The sequence below is a fragment of the Peromyscus maniculatus genome, chromosome 14 (assembly GCF_049852395.1).
Source record: "Peromyscus maniculatus bairdii isolate BWxNUB_F1_BW_parent chromosome 14, HU_Pman_BW_mat_3.1, whole genome shotgun sequence".
NCBI classification, from domain to species: Eukaryota; Metazoa; Chordata; class Mammalia; order Rodentia; family Cricetidae; genus Peromyscus; species Peromyscus maniculatus.
In genome coordinates, this window is record NC_134865.1 from 14,957,060 (window position 1) to 14,976,754 (window position 19,695).

At 37.9% G+C, this 19,695-nt stretch overlaps 1 protein-coding gene across 12 annotated transcripts in view; it reads left to right on the forward strand.

The window, feature by feature from the left end:
* Window positions 1–19,695, forward strand: part of Ralgapa1 (Ral GTPase activating protein catalytic subunit alpha 1) — a 216,549-nt gene that overhangs the window by 194,461 nt on the left and 2,393 nt on the right. For 7 of the 12 annotated variants that reach the window (XR_013044288.1, XR_013044287.1, XR_013044289.1 and 4 more), the window contains 2 exons: window positions 12,826–12,950; window positions 13,458–13,488. Coding sequence is in view for 8 of the 12 variants with exons in the window: in XM_042260602.2 (XP_042116536.1) it covers window positions 12,826–12,950; window positions 13,458–13,465 (133 nt within the window). In the remaining 4 variants the exon portion in view is untranslated. Of the gene's footprint in view, window positions 1–12,825; window positions 12,951–13,457; window positions 13,489–19,695 lie in introns of those variants that run through there. The other 5 variants (XM_076550636.1, XM_042260597.2, XM_076550637.1 and 2 more) reach the window with 1 other exon arrangement.

Consider the following 19,695-nt stretch of genomic DNA (forward strand, 5'->3'; position numbering starts at 1 on the left):
GAAGAAGAAGAAGAAGAAGAAGAAGAAGAAGAAGAAGAAGAAGAAGAAGGAGAAAAGAAAAGACGAGAAGGAAGGAAGGAAGGAAGGAATGCAAGTTGGGACCGGGCAGATAACTCAGTGGGTAAAAACTGAACTATCAACTATGAAAAACCAACAGCCTAAGTTCATCCCTCTCGACCCACACAAACCAACAGATGCAGTGACGTGCTTCTGAATTCCCAGCACTTCTGTGGGAAGATAGAAAGTGGAGATGAGAAAATCGGCCAGAAGCCTGCTTCAGGGTTCAGCTGCTGGATGAAAGACCCTGCCTGTGTCACAACGAAGTGGAAGAAGAGAACCAACCCCCAAGGCCGTTGTTCTCTGACTTCCATATGCCTTCCCTCTACCCCATAAGGAGACAAGTCTGTCCTAATGCGAACAGATCATTGCTGGGAGGATGGAAGAGCAGTAGCGGGTGAAGATGAAGAAATGTGTCTAAACCTGCAGTGGAGCCAGAAAGAAAGAAGCAGAATGGGCTGGGTTTCTGGTGTTACTGACAGTATGGTGCCAGTGACAATCCCTTCTGCATTTGTATGCCTTTTGCCTGATGATTTAGGGGGAATTGCTGTTGAAATTCATAATTTTTCTCCTTGGAAAAACCTTTACAATGTATGTTTTATTAACCGTCATTTTCATAAATCTCAATTTTGTATGATTCAGCAAGCAATTATTGTCAGGCTATTAACAGTAATAGCTGGTATCTTTTTTTCTTAGTGAGACCGAGAACGTATTCGTAAATGTTTGATAGTATGTACACATATTTGTCATTTTTGAAGAGCATTTGAGGTTTTATTTCCTATGATAGATTCTTTGTAGTGCTGAAAATCCAGTTCAGTGTGCATGCAGTGGACAAGCACTCTGCTGCTGAGCAAACTCTGCCTCAGCCTTCAGTTTTTATCTGTAGCCAGGCTAGTCGAGACCCGCTCGCTGTGTACTGCAGACCAGCCTTGAACTCAGAGTCTACTTCTGCCTCCCAAGTTACTGAGTTTAGAGATGTACAGCCCCACACCTGGTTTAGACTGTACATTCTTACATGGCAATCCTAACTTTGTTTTTATATATTATGCTTTTATACAGTACTGGCAAATGAAATTCTTAGAGCCTATCCTCTGTGGGGGTGGTATCCTATTCTTAGTTATTGTATGCTGGCTTTGTGACAAAAAAAATTACTTCCACTATCTTAGACATTTTTGTCAAATCTCATGTGACAGTATGGTCCACAAATACCAATGTAGACAGCTGGGTCATATCTCAGTACTCCAGAGGAAGACAGAGCTCCATGAGGGCCTGGACATACTGCTCCTCAATCACCTAAATTTGATGTTGGTCTACATTTATCTTTTAACTTCTCACCTCTGCTGAAACAGGGTTTTCTTCCCCATGTTAAAAACCTGTGTTCTGTGAGTGATAAGGATAGGCTGGGATAGTCATATTATTATTCACCACACTGATGCACAAATTGCCTTCTAGTCTTTGTTTAAATATTAAAAACAACTGTAGACTCGGATGGTATTTGGGGGATTCAGAGAACAAATAAGGAAAGGCAGAAATCAGTCTAACTCGTTAAACCTATTGGCATGGGAACTAAAGTGCTTTTAATCCTTTTCATTTTACTAAAAGTAAGAATTTTTAATACTGAACTTTTATTAATTCAGTAATAGAATAAAAATTAAAGCATGGGTCACAAATCTCCCCATTTTCTTCTAAATACATTCTCTGAAACACTACAGTATAGCCTATTTAAATCTTAACTTTTGCTTGCCAAACCACTGTTACCATCCATCTGTTCATGCCAGTTGTAAAGAAGGTTCAGTTTTTAGTGAAGCTTTGCATTTCACATAAGGTATGTGAAGTGAAATTTCACAAGGGACATGATGGATCCTGATTCTTAGTGATAAACCTTTGGGGCCATCAGGGTTGGCATATGGTCCAGTATGATATGAAGGCTTGGGTTCCCTGGCTTCACTTCTTTGGCGTGAAGCTGATAAAACCTGGCTCTTGAGTATTATTTCACTGGACACCAATCATGGGCAGCAGGAACTGCCCATTTAACTCTCTGTGGGAAGGAAGCCCAGAGAGCATTCACAATGGTACCATTGTCAAGTTGCAAACTGCTCTGAACAGCTTGACAGCTAGGGAGGAGGGGAAGGGGTTGCTTTACTAATTGCTGCTCAGAAAAGCGAAGGAGCAAAAATAGCTGCTGTAGAACTGATGTTTCCACATTTGCTTACTCTCTTGATAGGAGTGTTGACTCTCCTTTAGCACATAGCTACCATCAAAAAGAAAGCAAATGAATATATTTAAATAGCCACCTGTAGTACTCCGTGTTAACATGCCATATCTGTTTTCAGCTCACCGGCTTATACTACAGCAATGTCATGAATGAATGTTTTATTTCATGATATTTCTATGTTTAGATGAAAGTAAATTTTATATCCATAAAATTTTTAAATGAGAATGGCTTAAAATCACCACAAAATCACCACAATTCATATATCCGATAAAGCTATAAATCTAGTTTAGTTTCCTTTACACTTTGCCTTTTTGGAATTCCCAGGTGACATCTGAATATAGATATAGTTTGTATAGTATATGTTATTATAGGAATGTAAATCAACTGTGTAACAGTTACAGATGGTAAAGTAATCTACTAAAGGAAGTGAGTCAGCACATCTGAAGGGTAATTCCTACATTTACCATTTAGTAAATACCTAATGGCTGTTTTAATCATCTTTCTTACCTCAGTGAGTTCTGACTAGCTTGAAGATCTTTAAAAATGGGACGATTGGTTCCTTTTTATGAAGTATCATACACCCTGGTATTTGTATAAATACTCCCTGAGCTTTCTGTGTCCTGGAACTCTTAACAAGCCATTGGTCATTCTGAAGCAAGCAAACAGTGATCTACTTTTTTTCTTTTATAAGTTAAAACCTATTTTTAGCCTTCAGGGATTCTGACCCCACAGTGTATTTCCACAGGTGATTCTTTTTCCAGCTGAAATTAAATTGACTAAGGCAGCTACCCTTATGAAAGAGCAGGAAGAGAGATTTTTAAGAAAACTTTTTGCTGTAATTTCTTATATAATTGAGATGTTCTTGCTGAAGTTGGAGAAAGTCAAGTACATGTTTTATAAAATTAGTGAATCTGTAAAATTTACTAGAATTCCCTTTCCTTGTATCCCCTTAAATGATCTTAGTAAATGGCACTAGTGCAGTATTTCAAAACCAGTAATTCATTGAATGCCCATTCTTCCTTGTACTGCAGAATAGATTATATTTAAAGTCAAGATTAATGGACAGATTCTGATGTTAAAGGCCAGTGTCCCAGGCTATCATTCCCTGGGGGCACATAGTGCATTAGTTTAAGCCAATATACTGCTTATCATAGAGTCTATGACCATGTTTGAAATGGCAATTTGCTGTGCTTTGTTAATACTTGCTATGATAATAAAATCACTTTTCTGTATCCCCAATAATTATAGCATTTAAAATCTTAATTATATTAGTGCACATTTAAGTAGAGATAACACTTAAGTAATTGTATACTGTAAAATCTCACTTTAGAGTTTGGGGAGCTCTTTGGTTTGGGGGTGGTTTTCATTTGTGTGTGTGTGTGTGTGTGTGTGTGTGTGTGTGTGTGTGTGTGTGTGTGTGTGTGTATGTGTTCTTTTCCTTTTTACAATCATCTGACAAGGTTCAAGCTTAATATTTAACTGAAACTCCTACATTAATTTTCTCTGCTTTGATGTACTGAAAATTTTGTTTCCAAAAGGAATGACATGAAGAGACTGTGTTTCTCAGACCCTCCCAGTACTTATAAACTTACTCTAATACTAGTAATTTTGGAGCAGTTCTTAACTCAGCATGAAAACTTCATTTTTACAAATTAATGATAGTATTCTCAAGTATATCTTAACAAGAATAGATACAAATTTTTAATTTCATTAAATTTGAAGTCCACATAACTTAGTTTTTCTTTTAGATGCTTTGTTTTGTGCACCTTTTGTGAAGGTAGGAGAGAGAGATGTAAGTTTGTAGTCATGCTAGTGACATCTGTACACCAATGATTATTAGATTATTAAATCAGGAAGTATTTTCAGAGACTTAACCTTAGATGGGTTTGAATTTTTAAGCCTATTTATTTGAGGCTAATCTTTCTTAATGTATTTACATGTACATTGGTAGAAATGAACTTATCAACTCTTCTAATGTTTTCATTTAGTAATTGACTGATTTATGAGCAATTATATATGGTACAAATGTATTCCACTCCAGCTTCCAGTAATAGGGCTATCCTCACACTGCCTTAGCACCTGCTATGGATTTTGAGTCATCTGGCAACCATGGGACTCCGATAAAGAAGTACCAGGTGTCCTGCCTATCTCTAATTGAGACGCAGTGAAAACAATACAGACTTGGCAATGTGGTTAAAAGGATGGATTAAAGCCCAGCTTTGTCTGCACTGACAAATCACAGCTTTTCCTAATGGTGTAGATAGTGTCAGCTACTAAAGAATTGCATTAATATAAGACACAGAACAGAGAGTTGATCATAACTTGTTGCAGGCTTTTTGAGAAGGACTTCTGCTAGCATGGTGCAATTAAACAATATGAGGTTTAGGAGAATTTGTTTTCACTGCACGTGAACTAGACTGCATGTTTCATGGCAGATTTAGCTACAGTAGGAAAGAAATGGAATATCACTCCCCCTGTCAAATTACTAATCTACCAGACATTGCTTTGTAAGGTAAATAATATAGTTTACATTCATTTTATAAATGAATAGTGTCTATTAGTTCATAGGATACTTCAGTTGCCCTATATATTTCAGGTTCACAATACTTTACAACTAACATATGTTGCGTATCTCAGTAAAATTCGTCTTCTTCATGATTCAAGGCTATTCAGTGATTTTTTTTGCCTCACAGTGTATAAAGGTATTTCATGACCTTCTAAAACTAAAATGTTAAATATCACTTGAATTCTTTTCTCATTTTTATTTTAGGACAAAGGGGAATTTTTTAACTATGGTATATATATATATATATATATATATATATATATATATATATATATATATATATTAAAGTACAATAATTACAGTGTAGAGATATAAACAGATGTTTTCAACAGCCTCAGAATTTGGCTAATGCTCGTTATCTTGGCCATCTTTGGGATAACATGCCTTGTAGTCTTTTTTTTTTTTTTTTTTTTCCTCTCTCCTCCACAAAACACACAGATCAGTGAAATTAGATACAAAGCATGCTGAGGCATTACCTGAAAGACCAGGCTCCCAGTCCCAGCTGGACTCAGCAGCACTTTGTGTTTTGTACAGTTTGCGGAGCTCTTCCTCGAAGCCTGGAGGGCTGATTGCAGAAGAAACATTTTTCTGGTTTGGGGTGGACAAAAACAATCAGGCATGTGACGAGGCAGGATGATCGTGAGTTTCAGGCCAGCGTGAGCTCCGAAGCAAGACTGCTTCCAAAAACATTTTTAAAAAGAAAGACAGACAGACAGGCAAACCAGATAGTTGATGGTTTATTTTGGTTCCGCTTTATGTGTTTCCTTGTGTAGAAAGAAGTCCATTCGGTGAAAACTGCATTCATGTCTTGCTGGACGGTCGAATGCTATACTTTCTTGCCCCTCTTACCCATCCACAGGATAATGGAGATTATCCATTATCTGAACAATCTGAACTCCTCAGCAGGCCATATTCTAGCTGGAATCTTCAGTAGACTTGTCATGTTAAATGCATTTTAAACTTATTTTTTTATCCACAGTAGATTTATTAGGAGGTAACCCCATTATAACTTGAAGCTCATCTATATCTAAATGTTTTTCAAGCTTTTTTTTTTTTTTTTTTTTTTTTTTGGATGGAGTTTCTCTCACTCTGTAACACAGGCTGGCCGCCTTGAACTCACAGCAGTCCTCCTGCCCCAGCCTCCTAAGCACTGGGGTTGCAGACATGTGCCACCACATCCAGATAATGTCTTTGTCCTTGTGTACCAAGCTTATTCAGAAACATGTCCTCAATTTTTTTTTCTTAGACAGGGTTTCTCTGTGTAGCTTTGGAGCCTCTCCTCTAACTAGCTCTGTAGACCACAAAGATCCAAGGTTAAAGGTATGTGCCACCACTGCCCGGCTGCCCTAAATTATTTTAAATTACCCTACATTTTATTACTACACAGATTTTCTTTAAGATCCGTTCTCCTTTTTCAGTGATGGCCCCTTTATACAAATAAAAAATAGTTTAAACACTATTATAAAATCATAAAAATTTTTAAATGTTAAATTTCCTTTTAAGAATTATTGAAAGTGGGGGTACATAGTTGTCTCAGTGCTGGATTATAATGAGTTGTAATTCTTTGCAACATTCATAGAATGTTTTCTTTAACCAGTTTTTCAAGAATAATTAAAGAGCAGTTTCCAGTTTTCCCTTCCTGCTGCTGTTAGACTTCACCTGCTTATACACTGTTACAATGTGCTTGCTTTTGTTTTTGTTTTTGTTTTTTTAAATGTGACAAGTTCTCACTGCACAGCCCTAGCTGGCATGGAGATTGGCCCACCTCTTCCTCCAGAGTGCTGGGACTAAAGGCGTGGCCACCTCACCTGATGCAAGATCAAGAGGTGGGACAGACCCAAGTCTGCTCATAAGTATAGCTGGAAATGGCTGTGGTGGGGCGAAGGGGGTTAGGTGCTAACCCCACAAGCATGAAGGACCCAAGTTCAAGTCCCAGAACAACACATAGCAAACAAGACACAGTAATACACAGTTATGCCCAGTGTCCCTTCATGAGACAGGAGGTGAAGACACCCAGAAGCTGCAGGCTAAGTAGACTGGTGTAAGCAGAGGGGACAAGGGACATGTGTCAAGGTGAAAGGCCTGAACTTGTCTGCTAACCTCCCTACACATGCACTGTGGCCCACAGACACCTGCATGTGCATCCTCCACTCGCGTCTGTCTCTCTCTCTCTCTCACACACACACACACACACACACACACACACACACACACACACACATTTTTTAAAATTGATATTGGTGCTTTTCCCATTCCCATCTCTGTTGTCTCTTTCCTGGTGCCTATTCTAGAAAACTACACTCTTAAATAGCTTCTGGCAGGGTCAGTGACTCATACCTATTATCCCAACACTTGGGAGATGGAGTCAGGAGAATCAGAAGTTCAAGATCATCCTTGGCTACACAGTGAGTTCTAGGCTACCTTGGATTGTTAAAATCCTGTATCAAGAAACAAAGGGAAGAAGAGAAGAAACCCTTTCTGTTCCTGACTTCGAGGGCCAGATTCTGGTGGTACTTCCGTGTTGCTGTTGCACTTTGTAGACTAGAGGTTCTCTGCATTTTTATGCTGTATTTGAAGTGTTCGTTCTGTGGTTAGACTTGTGGAGAGACTAATGTCACAGGAGCAGAGGCAGAGGCCGTGCATTTTATCATTGTAGTTTCAGTACCTAGCACAAGTTGCAAAGCTGTCTTACAAATAGCACGTTTACTGACCAGATGGTTCTAATAATATAAGAAGTACTCAGCTTATAGCCACTTCAAGTACAATCTAAATAACACTCTTCAATACAGTTGTTCATCCAGAATTTCTAAATAATGGTTTCTGTCAGAAGTCTCCCTGTGATAATATTCTTGGGATCTTGAATACAGAGAAAAGATAGAAATTCCTACTCCTCAAAGATATAGAGAAGTCACAGGCTGAGTGTAGAGCACATGCTGTCTAAGAAAGCCGTCAATTCCAGAGCAGACCTTCTATTCCTCCCTAAGACTGCCACTGACAACAGAGACCAAAACTTCAGGCTTCCTTTAAAAGAAGCCATCTTTACTGTTTTTTCCTGTATTTAGGAGATAAGTCATTAAACCGTAAAAGAGGAAAATAAGCAATGGTAAAAATCTTGGATATTTGTTTACAATTATAATTTTCATAACACATGCTTTATGCTTTATTCATTCTTATATATGTATTTAAAGTGTGTATGCATGCAAAACTTTCCATTTTTTTAGTATAATCATAAATTATAAGTGTACAAGATTCTAAGTGTACAACCTACTGAGTCATGCCCAACTGAGCATGATGGACACACCTTCAATCCAGGCGCGTGAGAGGCAGAAGGAGGTGGGTCTCTGGGAGTTGGAGACCAGCCTGGTCTACAGAGCAAGTTCCAGGACAGCCAGAGCTATACAACAGAGAGACCATGTCTCAAAAAAGAAAAAAAGAAAAGGAAAGGAAAAAAGAAAGTGTTCGTATTTCTCATGGTAAAAGCAGTTTAAAATTCTAGGATTAAGAAACTTGTAGAGACTGAAGGTTGTAGCTTCTTTAAGAACAAATCTCCCTTAAAGTCTAGTCTCCTTGCAGTTTAATAAAATGGAAATATTTCCTGCTTAACCTTTTCTTCTTGTTTAATGTACTTATGTCAGAATAAATCAAAAGCCCTCTGCACATACCACAAGTAAGAAACATTACTGACATTGTTATAGAGTCCTGACACATGACTAGAGCTGTATATTGGATGGATGGATGCTCACTTTGTAGCCCAAACTAGCCTGGCATTAAAACCCTCTTGCATCAGCTTCCAAACTGCTAAGATTACAGGATATGCAAGTATATCTGGCAGCAAAGATATATTTCCTGCTTTGGTAGAAAACTTTCCTAGAGCAGGGCGTGGTGGAGTACACCTGTAGTTCCAGAAGATCCTGTGTTCAAGGTTAGCCTGGACAGGCTAGAAACAGTGGGAGGGGAAATTGTGGAGACAGAAGCTGCTGTGTACAAAGATGTGCACCAAACTTTAAACTAGTACAAAAATACTGTATTGGTTATATTGGTCACGTTGCTGACAGCGGAGCAGAAGAGTACATGAAGAGTTCCTTTGAGTTTTACAGTTCCTAGAAGCTCATCAGAACTATTTGTATAGCTATAGTCCGTGCATTTGAATATATTGCAAAGGTCCATACTTCATAAAGTATTGGACATACTTTTAAATAAATTAAGTTCAAGAAATATGTAACAGCATTTGTACCACTGTAGCAATGAAAATAGATAATTCTCAGCTCAGATGTAGAAGAACCTTTGGGTTACAGTGTATTTATATTCTTTAAAGCCCTAATAAAGTAAATAGGGGCAGATGGTGATGCCCCCATAAACTGTAGAAAAGAGAATTCATGCTTATATTTTCAGGGCCAGGGTAAAACTGGGTTCTAGTTTCTTAACAGCCTGTCTTGAAATTTAAAATTAAAAGCAATTACTCAAAATGTCTACTAATGTAAACTTAATGAAGTTCAGTTGTTTGTTTGGTTTTGTTTCCACACACAACATGGAACCTTTATTTCGGTGATTTCTGTACATGAGGAGTACGGAGCAATCCTTTACAAATGGAGCTGATTTTACCGAATAAATGACAAAACCAAAGCAGTGTCTGACACACACGGACTCGTGGGGCTTGATGGTTCAAACCCAGCCAGGAAACCAAGTTTGAGGATGCTTTCTTGTCTCATGTCATCTATCATCCAGCACCAGAAGTTCAGTTTTCTAAGCTGTTTCTTTGTGACAGAGCATATGTAGTGCTCTTCATTATTTTCAGAATTGTAATATCCCTTCCCCTTTTCTGCTCTGCAGAAAGTACAAGGTCAGAGGATTAGTGAGTGATTATATTGCTGTGATTGTAGCACCTGTGGGTGGGAAAGGGAGCAGTGGGGGAAGGGGGAGGGTGTGTATGTGTGAGGGTTGTGTGTAGGTGTGGGATATATGTATAAAGGGTGTGTGTGTGTGTGTGTGTGTGTGTGTGTGTGTGTGTGTGTGTGTGTGTAGGTAATGGGCGTTATTGTGCTAAGACCACTCTTTAGAGCTTATAATCATTCAGGACTGTGGTAGGAGTTTATCACATCTCCTAATTATATATTTTCTGGACCAAAAATTGTGAAAGTGTATGTACAGTAGATTGGGTTGGTTCATTTTATGTTACTTAATTTGGCTGTAACAAACATGGAGAAACTATAGAGAACACTCACTTCAGAAGTTGGGTTTCTTTAGGCTATACGTATTTACCAAGCTAACAGTACTTTCTGAACTTAACCCACACAAAAGGAAAGTTCAGGTTAGCCTGTGCTAATATGTAATGGGTTTCCCATTTAAAAACTCACTCTTTCGCATAGACTTAAACTTCTCATAATTACGAAGCCCATTTTCATCAATGAAGATTTATTGGCATTTTATTAAAAACATTGTGTATTTTATATAAAATGTTACATGTCTGGAAAAGCTATTTTATAGGACTACGTGCTGTGGCTTAGAGTTCCTTTGCTTTATAAACCTTCATCTAGCACAGATCACCCTTCATTGTGCTTTATTTACCTAATCTTTTTTTTGCTTTGGTGAGTTTGGCACATTGGAGCTATCCTCCCTGTTTTAAAAATATTAACATTTGCTTTTTCTGCCTAGTTTTTTATGTAAACTCTAAATAAGATAAAGTAAAATATTTCATTTATAGACCCTCTAAAGTAGAGCATTTTCAAAGCAGGTAGCTGTCTCCACCCTGCTTTTCATGAAGCGTTTTACCCATTCAAGCAGACTTTTAAAAACAGCTTGTTTTGATAGCAGACTGTTCTCCTGTGGGCCTTCAGCCTTTGCTTCCTGGCAGCACCTTTGGTGCGAAAAGAGAGTGATCAATTGGGAGACTATCAGTGCCAGCATGCATAGAGTGATAAGTTAACACACCACTGGGAATTTCTAGGGCCCACCAAGATACTTCACTTCTAATGTGCTAACAAGCTCACTTTTCTACCTCTTGCCTCTTCAGTTATTTTTTTCTCAGAAGAGCTTAGAAGTTGAGTGCATCAGGCATAATGAAAAGCTCTGTAGGAGGGAGAAGCAATAACCCCATTTTTCCCTTTTCAGCCAAATAGAAAATTAGTTTCTGGTAATACACAAAGGCCAGTATTTTTTGTACAAGGGGCACTGCTGTGAATCAAAGGACTCTATTAACTGCAGAAAATTCGGCAGCTGTGAATCTCCCCCAATGAAAAAGTACTTTCCAACAAGTTGTGAGATATGTGCTATTATTCAGAGTGAACAGTCAGCTTCATCCTCTTCCATTTAGAGCCGTATACCTTCTTTTTAAACGTGCTGGGTCACTTTTCTGTGTGAAATTTGCCTCCTAAATATCTGCTACCCTTCCATAGAATCCTTCCTTAGCAACAGTCATTTTAATACAACACCTTGCCCTGCTGCTACCTATTTCAGAAGTAAAATTCTTTTAGAGTTCAACCACAATATACAGAATTGAAAATAGTAAATTATAAAGAGGTAGCATCCAGGTTATTTCAATATTTGATGCAAAAAAAAAATAAATTGTAATCCAAGAAGCGAGACTACAAGCCATTTCCAAGGCAGAGCAAAGGCTCCATTAAAGTCAGGTCCCAGTGGTGCTCAGTCTGGCCTCTAACTAGCCAGCTTTTTGCCACCTCTTAGTAAACTGTTGTAAATGTGAGTGGCTATAATAATATCACTCATTGAATTATCAGTTGAAATTAGCTCCCAAATGATTTTTCCTAGTTTGAGTCTGAATTCCTAGAAGTATTGAATTGTAATTTTTAAAAGAGAATTAACAAATTTTAAGATGGAAATACCAAAATGGCTTCTAGGGGGAGAAAAATCAATGCAAAAAGAAAAGACACTGGGTGAATTTTCACCATCCCTATGTAAATGTCTTGTATGCGTTTTCATTGTCTTTGTTTAAATATCAACACCGCACACCAAGTACAGCAGGAGAACTTAAAACCTGAAGGAGAAACGTCAGGTGGCTTCTCAGTTCAGGAACTGTACGACACGAAGTCGGCATGTGCTTTTTCCTGATAATTGTCTGTTGCTGCCTGCTGCTCTACACTTTGACAGCCATTTCCATAGCTGCTTTCATGAACAACAGAAATATTCTCTCCCTTTCTTGCCCTTTCTATGCTAACAACACAATCAGACCTGCTGAAACAGGAAGCCTGGAGTGGGTTGTTCAAAAGCAACAACACTTGAAGGGACTGGTTGCTTGTCAATAATATCAGGGAATAGTCTGTGCTGAGAGGGAAGTCCAGGCTCTCTCTAGCAGTGTCAGTGTCCTGGAGATGCTTTGTCGGACAGTATTTAGGAGTCCTGTGGACTCTTTGCAAATATTCCTGCTTGTTGTAATTGTAATTTCAGTGTTGTAATTGATGGGGTATTTTTTACTGACACACAGATTCAGCTATGCATTTATCTTAACGGCATGGAGTTATTCGAGGATTATAGCAACAGTAGTCTTCCATTCAAAATGAGAGCAATTGTTGAGCAAATACAGAGACTTTAAAAAATGAAGATATGTAGGAATTTCTCAATAAGTCTTTACAAATAAAAAATGGAGAATTGGGGACATAGTATTTTAAGCGCAGAATAATTTTATTGAATGACTTTTGAGAGTAAATCTGCAGATGAAACTTGATTAACAACGTAAGAAAGGCTCAGTCTGACCAGCTAACAGTTGAACCTTTTCTCAAACTGTTCCAATGATAAACCAGTATTACAATTATTCTCCAGTAAATTCCTGTTAAACTATCATTTGTCATGGAGTCAAAAGAAGTAAGTAAACTGCCATTAAGAAGTAGACTTTTATACTTTAAAAAGGGGCACTTTTAGTAGTAAGAACAGGAAACAGTTTACTAAGTAAGGATGCATTTGTTGTCCTCTCATAAAATGTGCTTGTTGGTAATGTGCACTGCATCTCAGTTCATCCTTAACAGAAGGGAATCAGCTATGAGGAGAGAGCACGGTACCTGCAGACAATAGTCCAGCACCATTTAGAGCCAACGACGTTTGAAGACTTTGCAGCACAGGTTTTCTCTCCAGCGCCCTACCATCACTTACCTTCTGATGCAGGTAAGAGGAAACAAAAGTACTGGTTACTTGCCACAAACTCAAAATGCAATACCCTTTTCCTCTACATATTGGTTGAATAAAATTCTGATCATTGAAATATATTATTTATGACTATTTGAGTTTGGCCTGTAAATTTTTTTTTACCTGAATGTGGTTCCTTTAAAAATCCAGTAACCTTCATAAAAGTACATGGTCCACATCACAGTTACTAGCTCTTGTGTTTCCTGAGATTCCAAAGCAGAGGGAACTCTCAAGAGGATCACATTTTATGGCCAAAGATAATGGTGTCATCATATCTGACTTTATGAATAAAACTAAACCAGTCTAGACTTAGAAGCATTGAGTACAGCAAATTGTGTTATAATATTGGAAATTTTTAAGAGGGTACTGCATTAATACAATTAACTAATTTTAAAGAAATCAGAAAAAAATGACTCGTGGCCTTCCTATTCTGTAATATCTTGCACTCCTTATGATTGTTTCATTTATTTTATTTTCCCTCTTTAGATCATTAAGTATCAGTTCTGTTTATCTGAAGGTAAGACAAAGTGTCAACCAAAGCATCTTCTGTTCTTCTCCCATTCCCTTTTTCCAGAACTAGCAAGCTCTGTGCTTGTAACTCAGACAGTAAGCAGACTTAACACTGCCCTGGTTCCTACTAAACATTTCAAACGTTGTCACTACATTTTCCCCAGAATTATACTAACTAACCCAGGTCTGCATGAAACACTAACATGGTTTGGGGATAAATAACTAATGATAGGACTCCTTGACTGAAACTAGTTATACCCTGTTATATTGACTTCTTTTGTTTGTTGTTTCTCAGCATGAAAAGTAGCTCTTTTGAACTGACATCGTGTGTCTTTGTATTTTTGCAATACATTCTATTGTTACTAGATATCTGGACTCATCGCTGGCTTTTCTCTGTGTGCCTTGCACTGCACCAGGCCCCTGAAATCCAGGGATGAGTGTTGTGGTGATGTCCAGGGGAAGCAGAAAAAGCATAATAGGAACTTGGCCAAAATAAACTACTTTTCACTCTCGTTACATCAGATATATCTCTTTATATCAGATAAATTTAAATGCACAAGAGTTTTTTAAACTAATCTATTTTTAAATAGAATTATAATTCTCAGTTGAAGTTTCATTAATGAAATTAAGTCTTTCTTTTATTTTAATAAATAATTAATTTGCCATCAGAAAAATAATTTTACCAAAGAACTTAGAAACCTTTCAACTAATAGACCTAGCAAAAAGAAAATATGTTATGCAAGATTAAATCTTTTGAAAATAATATAAAAAGTGTAAGATTCACTTTCATAGATGGACACTATATAAAAGTGATCAGTTTGGCATTAAGATAAAAAGGCAAAAGAAAGGAAAGGTATCAAAGGTGAATTACTGAACAGCAAAATGAAAATGGGTGATGTATACCTGGGTATTGTCATCGTCAGTCATCCAGACCATCTCATAAGATGGAAGGCTATATTAAAGACTTTTATAGTTAGGACAAATTCTTACCAGGATGGTACTCAGTTCAACACAGGAAAATCTATAATTACAAAACATAGTACCTGAAGAATAATTTTTCTTCCATTCATTTCAAATCTTTGTTTTCCTGTCATATTTCACCTCTTACATAGAAAATAATCCTTTATACTTTAAGTCAAAATGAGAGACTTTGAAGTAAGTATTTCATAACAATTTGGACCTGACTGGTTCTTTACAAAACTGACATAGTATAATGTTTATTGGATTTTTTTTTTTTTGAGACAGAGTCTTACTATATAGTTCAGGTTAGCTTTGAACTCTTCTAAACACTAGGATTATAGGCTCACACCAACCTGCACACATAGCTAAATTCATTTTTTAATTATAAAGTTTGTTTGCTCCATTCAGGAAATAGATTATTACAATTGAGAATCAACTTTAGATGTCCTGTGCATATAAAACAATACTAATCAATAGTGATGTACATGAAATTGTTTTTAAAAATGCTAATGTGCAGATATTCCTTGTAGCCAACTCTAATGCACTGTATTTAGACTCAGTGGAATAGTATTGAGAACTATATTCATAGGGACTGCAGGATAGCCCCGGTGGTAGGATGTATGTTTACCAGACTCAGAGCCCTGGCTGAGCTCATTCCCTAACTGAGGGTAGGGGCCGTGTATGTGTATTTATATAATTCTCCTCATCTGAAATGTACTGGTTAACAGTAATCAGCTAATAGTGATGACATTTAAATCTAAAAATTTGTTCATGTAACTTTATTTAAATAGATGTGAAAGATTTCGGTGTACCATAATTGACCCATAAATTACATAACTGTGTCTTCTCAAAATGTGCTGTCTGTGGCACTAGACTGATAACTTAAGGGAAATTATTTTTATCCCTAAGGTTATTAAGGGAAATACTGTGATGTCACACAATGTTGATCTTCCATAACTACATTAAAACATTATTAAATTTTTCTTGTCCTTTCTTTTTTTAAAAAAAGTTACAGGAAATTTTGTCTTATCTTTGTCAGGCATGAATGTAGAAAATATCAAAAGTTTTTTATATATGTAAACATATTTCTTTAAACTGTAAATTTGAAAATAAAATTGTCCTTGTTCCTGGCCAGATTTCAGTGATAGTTCAAAACATTCATACTTCCCTAATGCTGCCTTGTTTTTTCAGCATTGTCCTGGGGATTTTTTGTAATAAAAAATTATACAATGTTATTGAGGAACAGAATGCTTCTTTGCTGGGTACAATAAATACTACTTAGTCTTTCTCAATTTCAGCATTAACAATGTGCCCATAATTCTAGTACTATGTATTTTTATTATATCAACCATAAATATGGTATAGTATATCTGGAATTACATGTTAGCCTCTAATACTACCTTCTTTTGGTTTTTTGAGCAGCTTAGCTATTCTTTAGCAATTAAGGAGCTGACTAATAACTTGATTATCTACATGTATGGACATGATATTTCTATATATACACCATTTTTATAATTGCCTTTAGAAACTATCAGTCTTGCTGTTCATTCCCATGCTAGGTGTTGCCATATGTAGATAGGTTAGGATGTGTGGCCTTTGGGTCTTTCTTTCTGAATCTTTAAGGAGGACATGTCACCAAAATTAGATATTATTTTAGGTGCTTTAAGCTCAGTGTCCTTTAAACATTATTTTAAACTTTCCTCCCAGACAGTGAAATAATCTAAAGGAAAATATTTTAGCTCCTTCAGAAGATACTTATATATATAAAAAAAAAACTAAACACTAGTTATAAGTGCCAATATGAAAATCAGTTTCCTTCAGTATATTAACATAATCTATAAATTTGTTTGATTCTTTTCAAAAACAAGATTCCTGCTCAAATTTGTGTGTCAGTGGATTAGTCTGAACTTGTAGACAGGCAAATGTGTTCTTTTCAGTAGCTTGAACTTGGAAATTTGACTTTTATGTTATTAACCAGTAGATAAAACTGACTTAAATAGCATAATTTGTGGCAATAATTACTGGGTTCAGTTTTCATATAGAACACTCATTTCAATGTAAAACTTTGGTAATGAAAGTAATAAATAGTTGAGGGTGAGACACTGCGTACTGCAGTATGTGGACCCTTTCATTACGTCTTCACAGCATGTCTATGCAGTTTTAAAAGGAGAAAGAAACGATACCAGGACCACCTCACAAGTGGAGGTCAGTCAGCATGTACTCTGACCCTGCCTGCCTTCAGAGCTCGTTGTCCCAACATCACAGTTGCCATTAGGTCCTTCAGCCCCTTACTGTTGCTAGCAGTGAGAAAGGGGGTGAGGGTGAGAGAGAGAGACAGAGAGAGAGGGAGAGACGGAGAGAGAGAGAGAGAGAGAGAGAGAGAGAGAGAGAGAGAGAGAGAGAGAGAGAGAGAGAGAGGAGAGAGAGGAGAGAGGAGAGAAAGACAGAGACAGAGAGAGAGGTGACTCAGTACCCATCACATTTACAGCTCAGAGACTTAGAAATTTGTGTTTGTAGAGCTCTACTTTTCCACTGAAAAATCCTTTAAAAAATTTTAGGGTTGCCAAGGAAGAAGTATATTTTGAAATCAGACTGATCTGGATTTAAATTGTAGTCCTGACATTTATACTACATGAAGTCAAGTCAATCTGTACTATACCAGTTTTCTCATTTGTAAGGAGGAGAGAAAATACAAGAAGCCTGACCTGGTTTATTCAGGTCTCCAGCAGTAGTTTTTCAGTGCTTAAAATGAAATCCCTTGTTTGCCTGTATTTCTGTACAATTTGTTTGGAATAGTGTGTTACTTCCTTTATGACACTTTGGGGCTGTGTCTGTGTGATCTTAATCATTGACTCTGCAAATGATATTAAAGCAGGAAGTTTGTTAGGGTAATCTGACCTTTAAGGATGTATTTTATAGCACTTTCAACAGAAAAGAGGATAAACCCTCTAATTTCTGAAAATTAAACCTAAATGTACGTCACAGATATTCTCCGCATTTGGCTGACTATATTTCATAGGTAATCATTTATCCAAAACAATTTCTAGTTTCTAGCCTTCTTTCCAAATCCCCTGTTCTGACTCAAAGTCTCCTCTTGACTCTGTGGCAGTCTCGATGTAACCATGCTCACTTTGTACCTGCTACACACCAGACTCTTTGCTGCATAGTCCTTAATCTCCACAGCTTGACCAGTAACTCTCACTGTCTCCATTTCACACATAAGAAAATGACTGCAGTCAGCTTGCCCAAGATGAAACAGTTCATAAAGCAAGAGGTGGGCCGGCAAAATGACTCAGCAGGTAAGGTGTTCACCACCAAGCCAGACAAGCTGAGTGGGATCCCCGGGGATCATATAGTAGACTAGGGAGAGAAGTGACCGTCACAAGCTGTCCTCTGACCTCCACATGCCCCATGGCATTCATACACACAGACAGAATAAATAACTAAATGTAAATACATAATTATTATTATTAGAAAACAAGAGTCCAGCAGTACCTAGCCTCATTCTTTCTGACATATTCACATTGTCTCTTAGTTGATCTAACTGAAGTCACTTTCAAAGTTACAGTATTTTACAGGCTTTACAGTATATATACAGTATATATACAGACACTAACTGTAGGAAGTTTTAAAGTGGCCATGCTTATCAGCAGACAGTATAAACCAAGCCAAAATAAATTTAAGAATCATTTATACTCCTTTTTAAAATGTCTGTGGAGCCTCCCAAAGTCATATCCATGGTATCATCTATGATGGTTTATAGTAATCAGCACGCAGTACACCAGCTTGTACTGTCAAATGTAGACACCCATCTGGGAACACTTGGATCGGGTAGTGCATGGCCATAGGAGCCATGGGTACTTTTTAAGCTACCCTGGGAGGATACAGTGATGACAAATAATTTAGTCACATCTTCAGTACTCATCTGGTGTAAATCAATAATTGGAAAGACTAGGTTGTGACAGGGATAGCAAGAATGACTGTTTTCTTTATAAATCCAAAGCCGAGGCCTGCTCCTGGGGGCTGCTGGGGTGGGGCTCTGCTGAGTCTACTCCACGGGTCAACTGCACAAGTGTAAGCGTGAGACCTCCACCAGCCCTGACTCGGCTGATTTCATTTTAATTGCATGAAATGAAGTTTAATCATTTTAATGTGGCTCTAGCTACCTCATTACATAGTGCCTATCTAAAGTTCTTATGGCCAGCCACACTGTGAGGCAATAAGAAGACATGGGAGAATGGCTGGTTTTGAAGACAGTGCGTTCTACATAGAGAAGTGGGATGTGCACCCTGATGCCCAAAGATGGGCATCTTTCCTGTCATTCAAAAGTGGGGAAAACAAAAACCAGTAAATCTCATTGTCAAACTGCCTTCAACGGTTCAAGAGTTTCAACCAACAAAAACAGTTTACGGAAACATTTTGGTTTTCTCCAAAAACTCTTCATTCTAGTACTGGGTTTGAGGATTAAGAATTAACTGGGATGCTTGAAAGCAATTCTCTTCAGTGAAACTCTGGTGATATAAATGTCACATGTCTGTCCAAGATGGTGGCAACTAACCAGGTGTGACTCAGCACTTGAAAATGGCTAGTTTAGCAAGGAGTTGAAATTTTCATTTTAATCCATGAAATTTCAACAGTTGTAGCTATTACCTCATTACACTGTCTGTCTAAAGGTCTTATGACTGATTGGTAAGACAACCAGTGCAGTGAAGACATTAGACAGGAGATGTTTCTCGGCTCTCTCACGGACTTTTTTCCTGTTCTCTTTTCCTGTTTGAACTTGTTTTGTTAGTTGGTAAGTATGGCATCCGAACTGGGAGCGTTGGCCATTGCGGGACATCACCACCCTAACTCATTGCATGCCAGTTGTGTTGGGAATACAAACCTGACTGCTCCGTTGCTGGGGTAACGCCTGCAGCGCCTGCACAGGCTCCCTCACATCTGTCTGTCTTCCCTTTTGTTCTCCACTCTGCTCGCTACTGCACTTTCCCTTCCCAGCAGAAAGCATGCACTGCCGCTTCTGTTCCCTCGTCCAGAGACGCTGGCCCTCAAGGAGCAGCGCTGGGAGGGAAGATCTCTCCTCACACAGCAGCGCCTGCGCGGCACCAGGGAGCCCGGTGACTGCTCCTCGCTGTCTTTCCCACTCTTGTGCCAGGCTTCTCTAAGTAGGCTGTGGACTTGCATCCTCTGAGTATTCTAGTCTGTGTCTACTGTGAGCCAGCTCAGATCATTGGGAGGAGTAAATCTGAGAGAA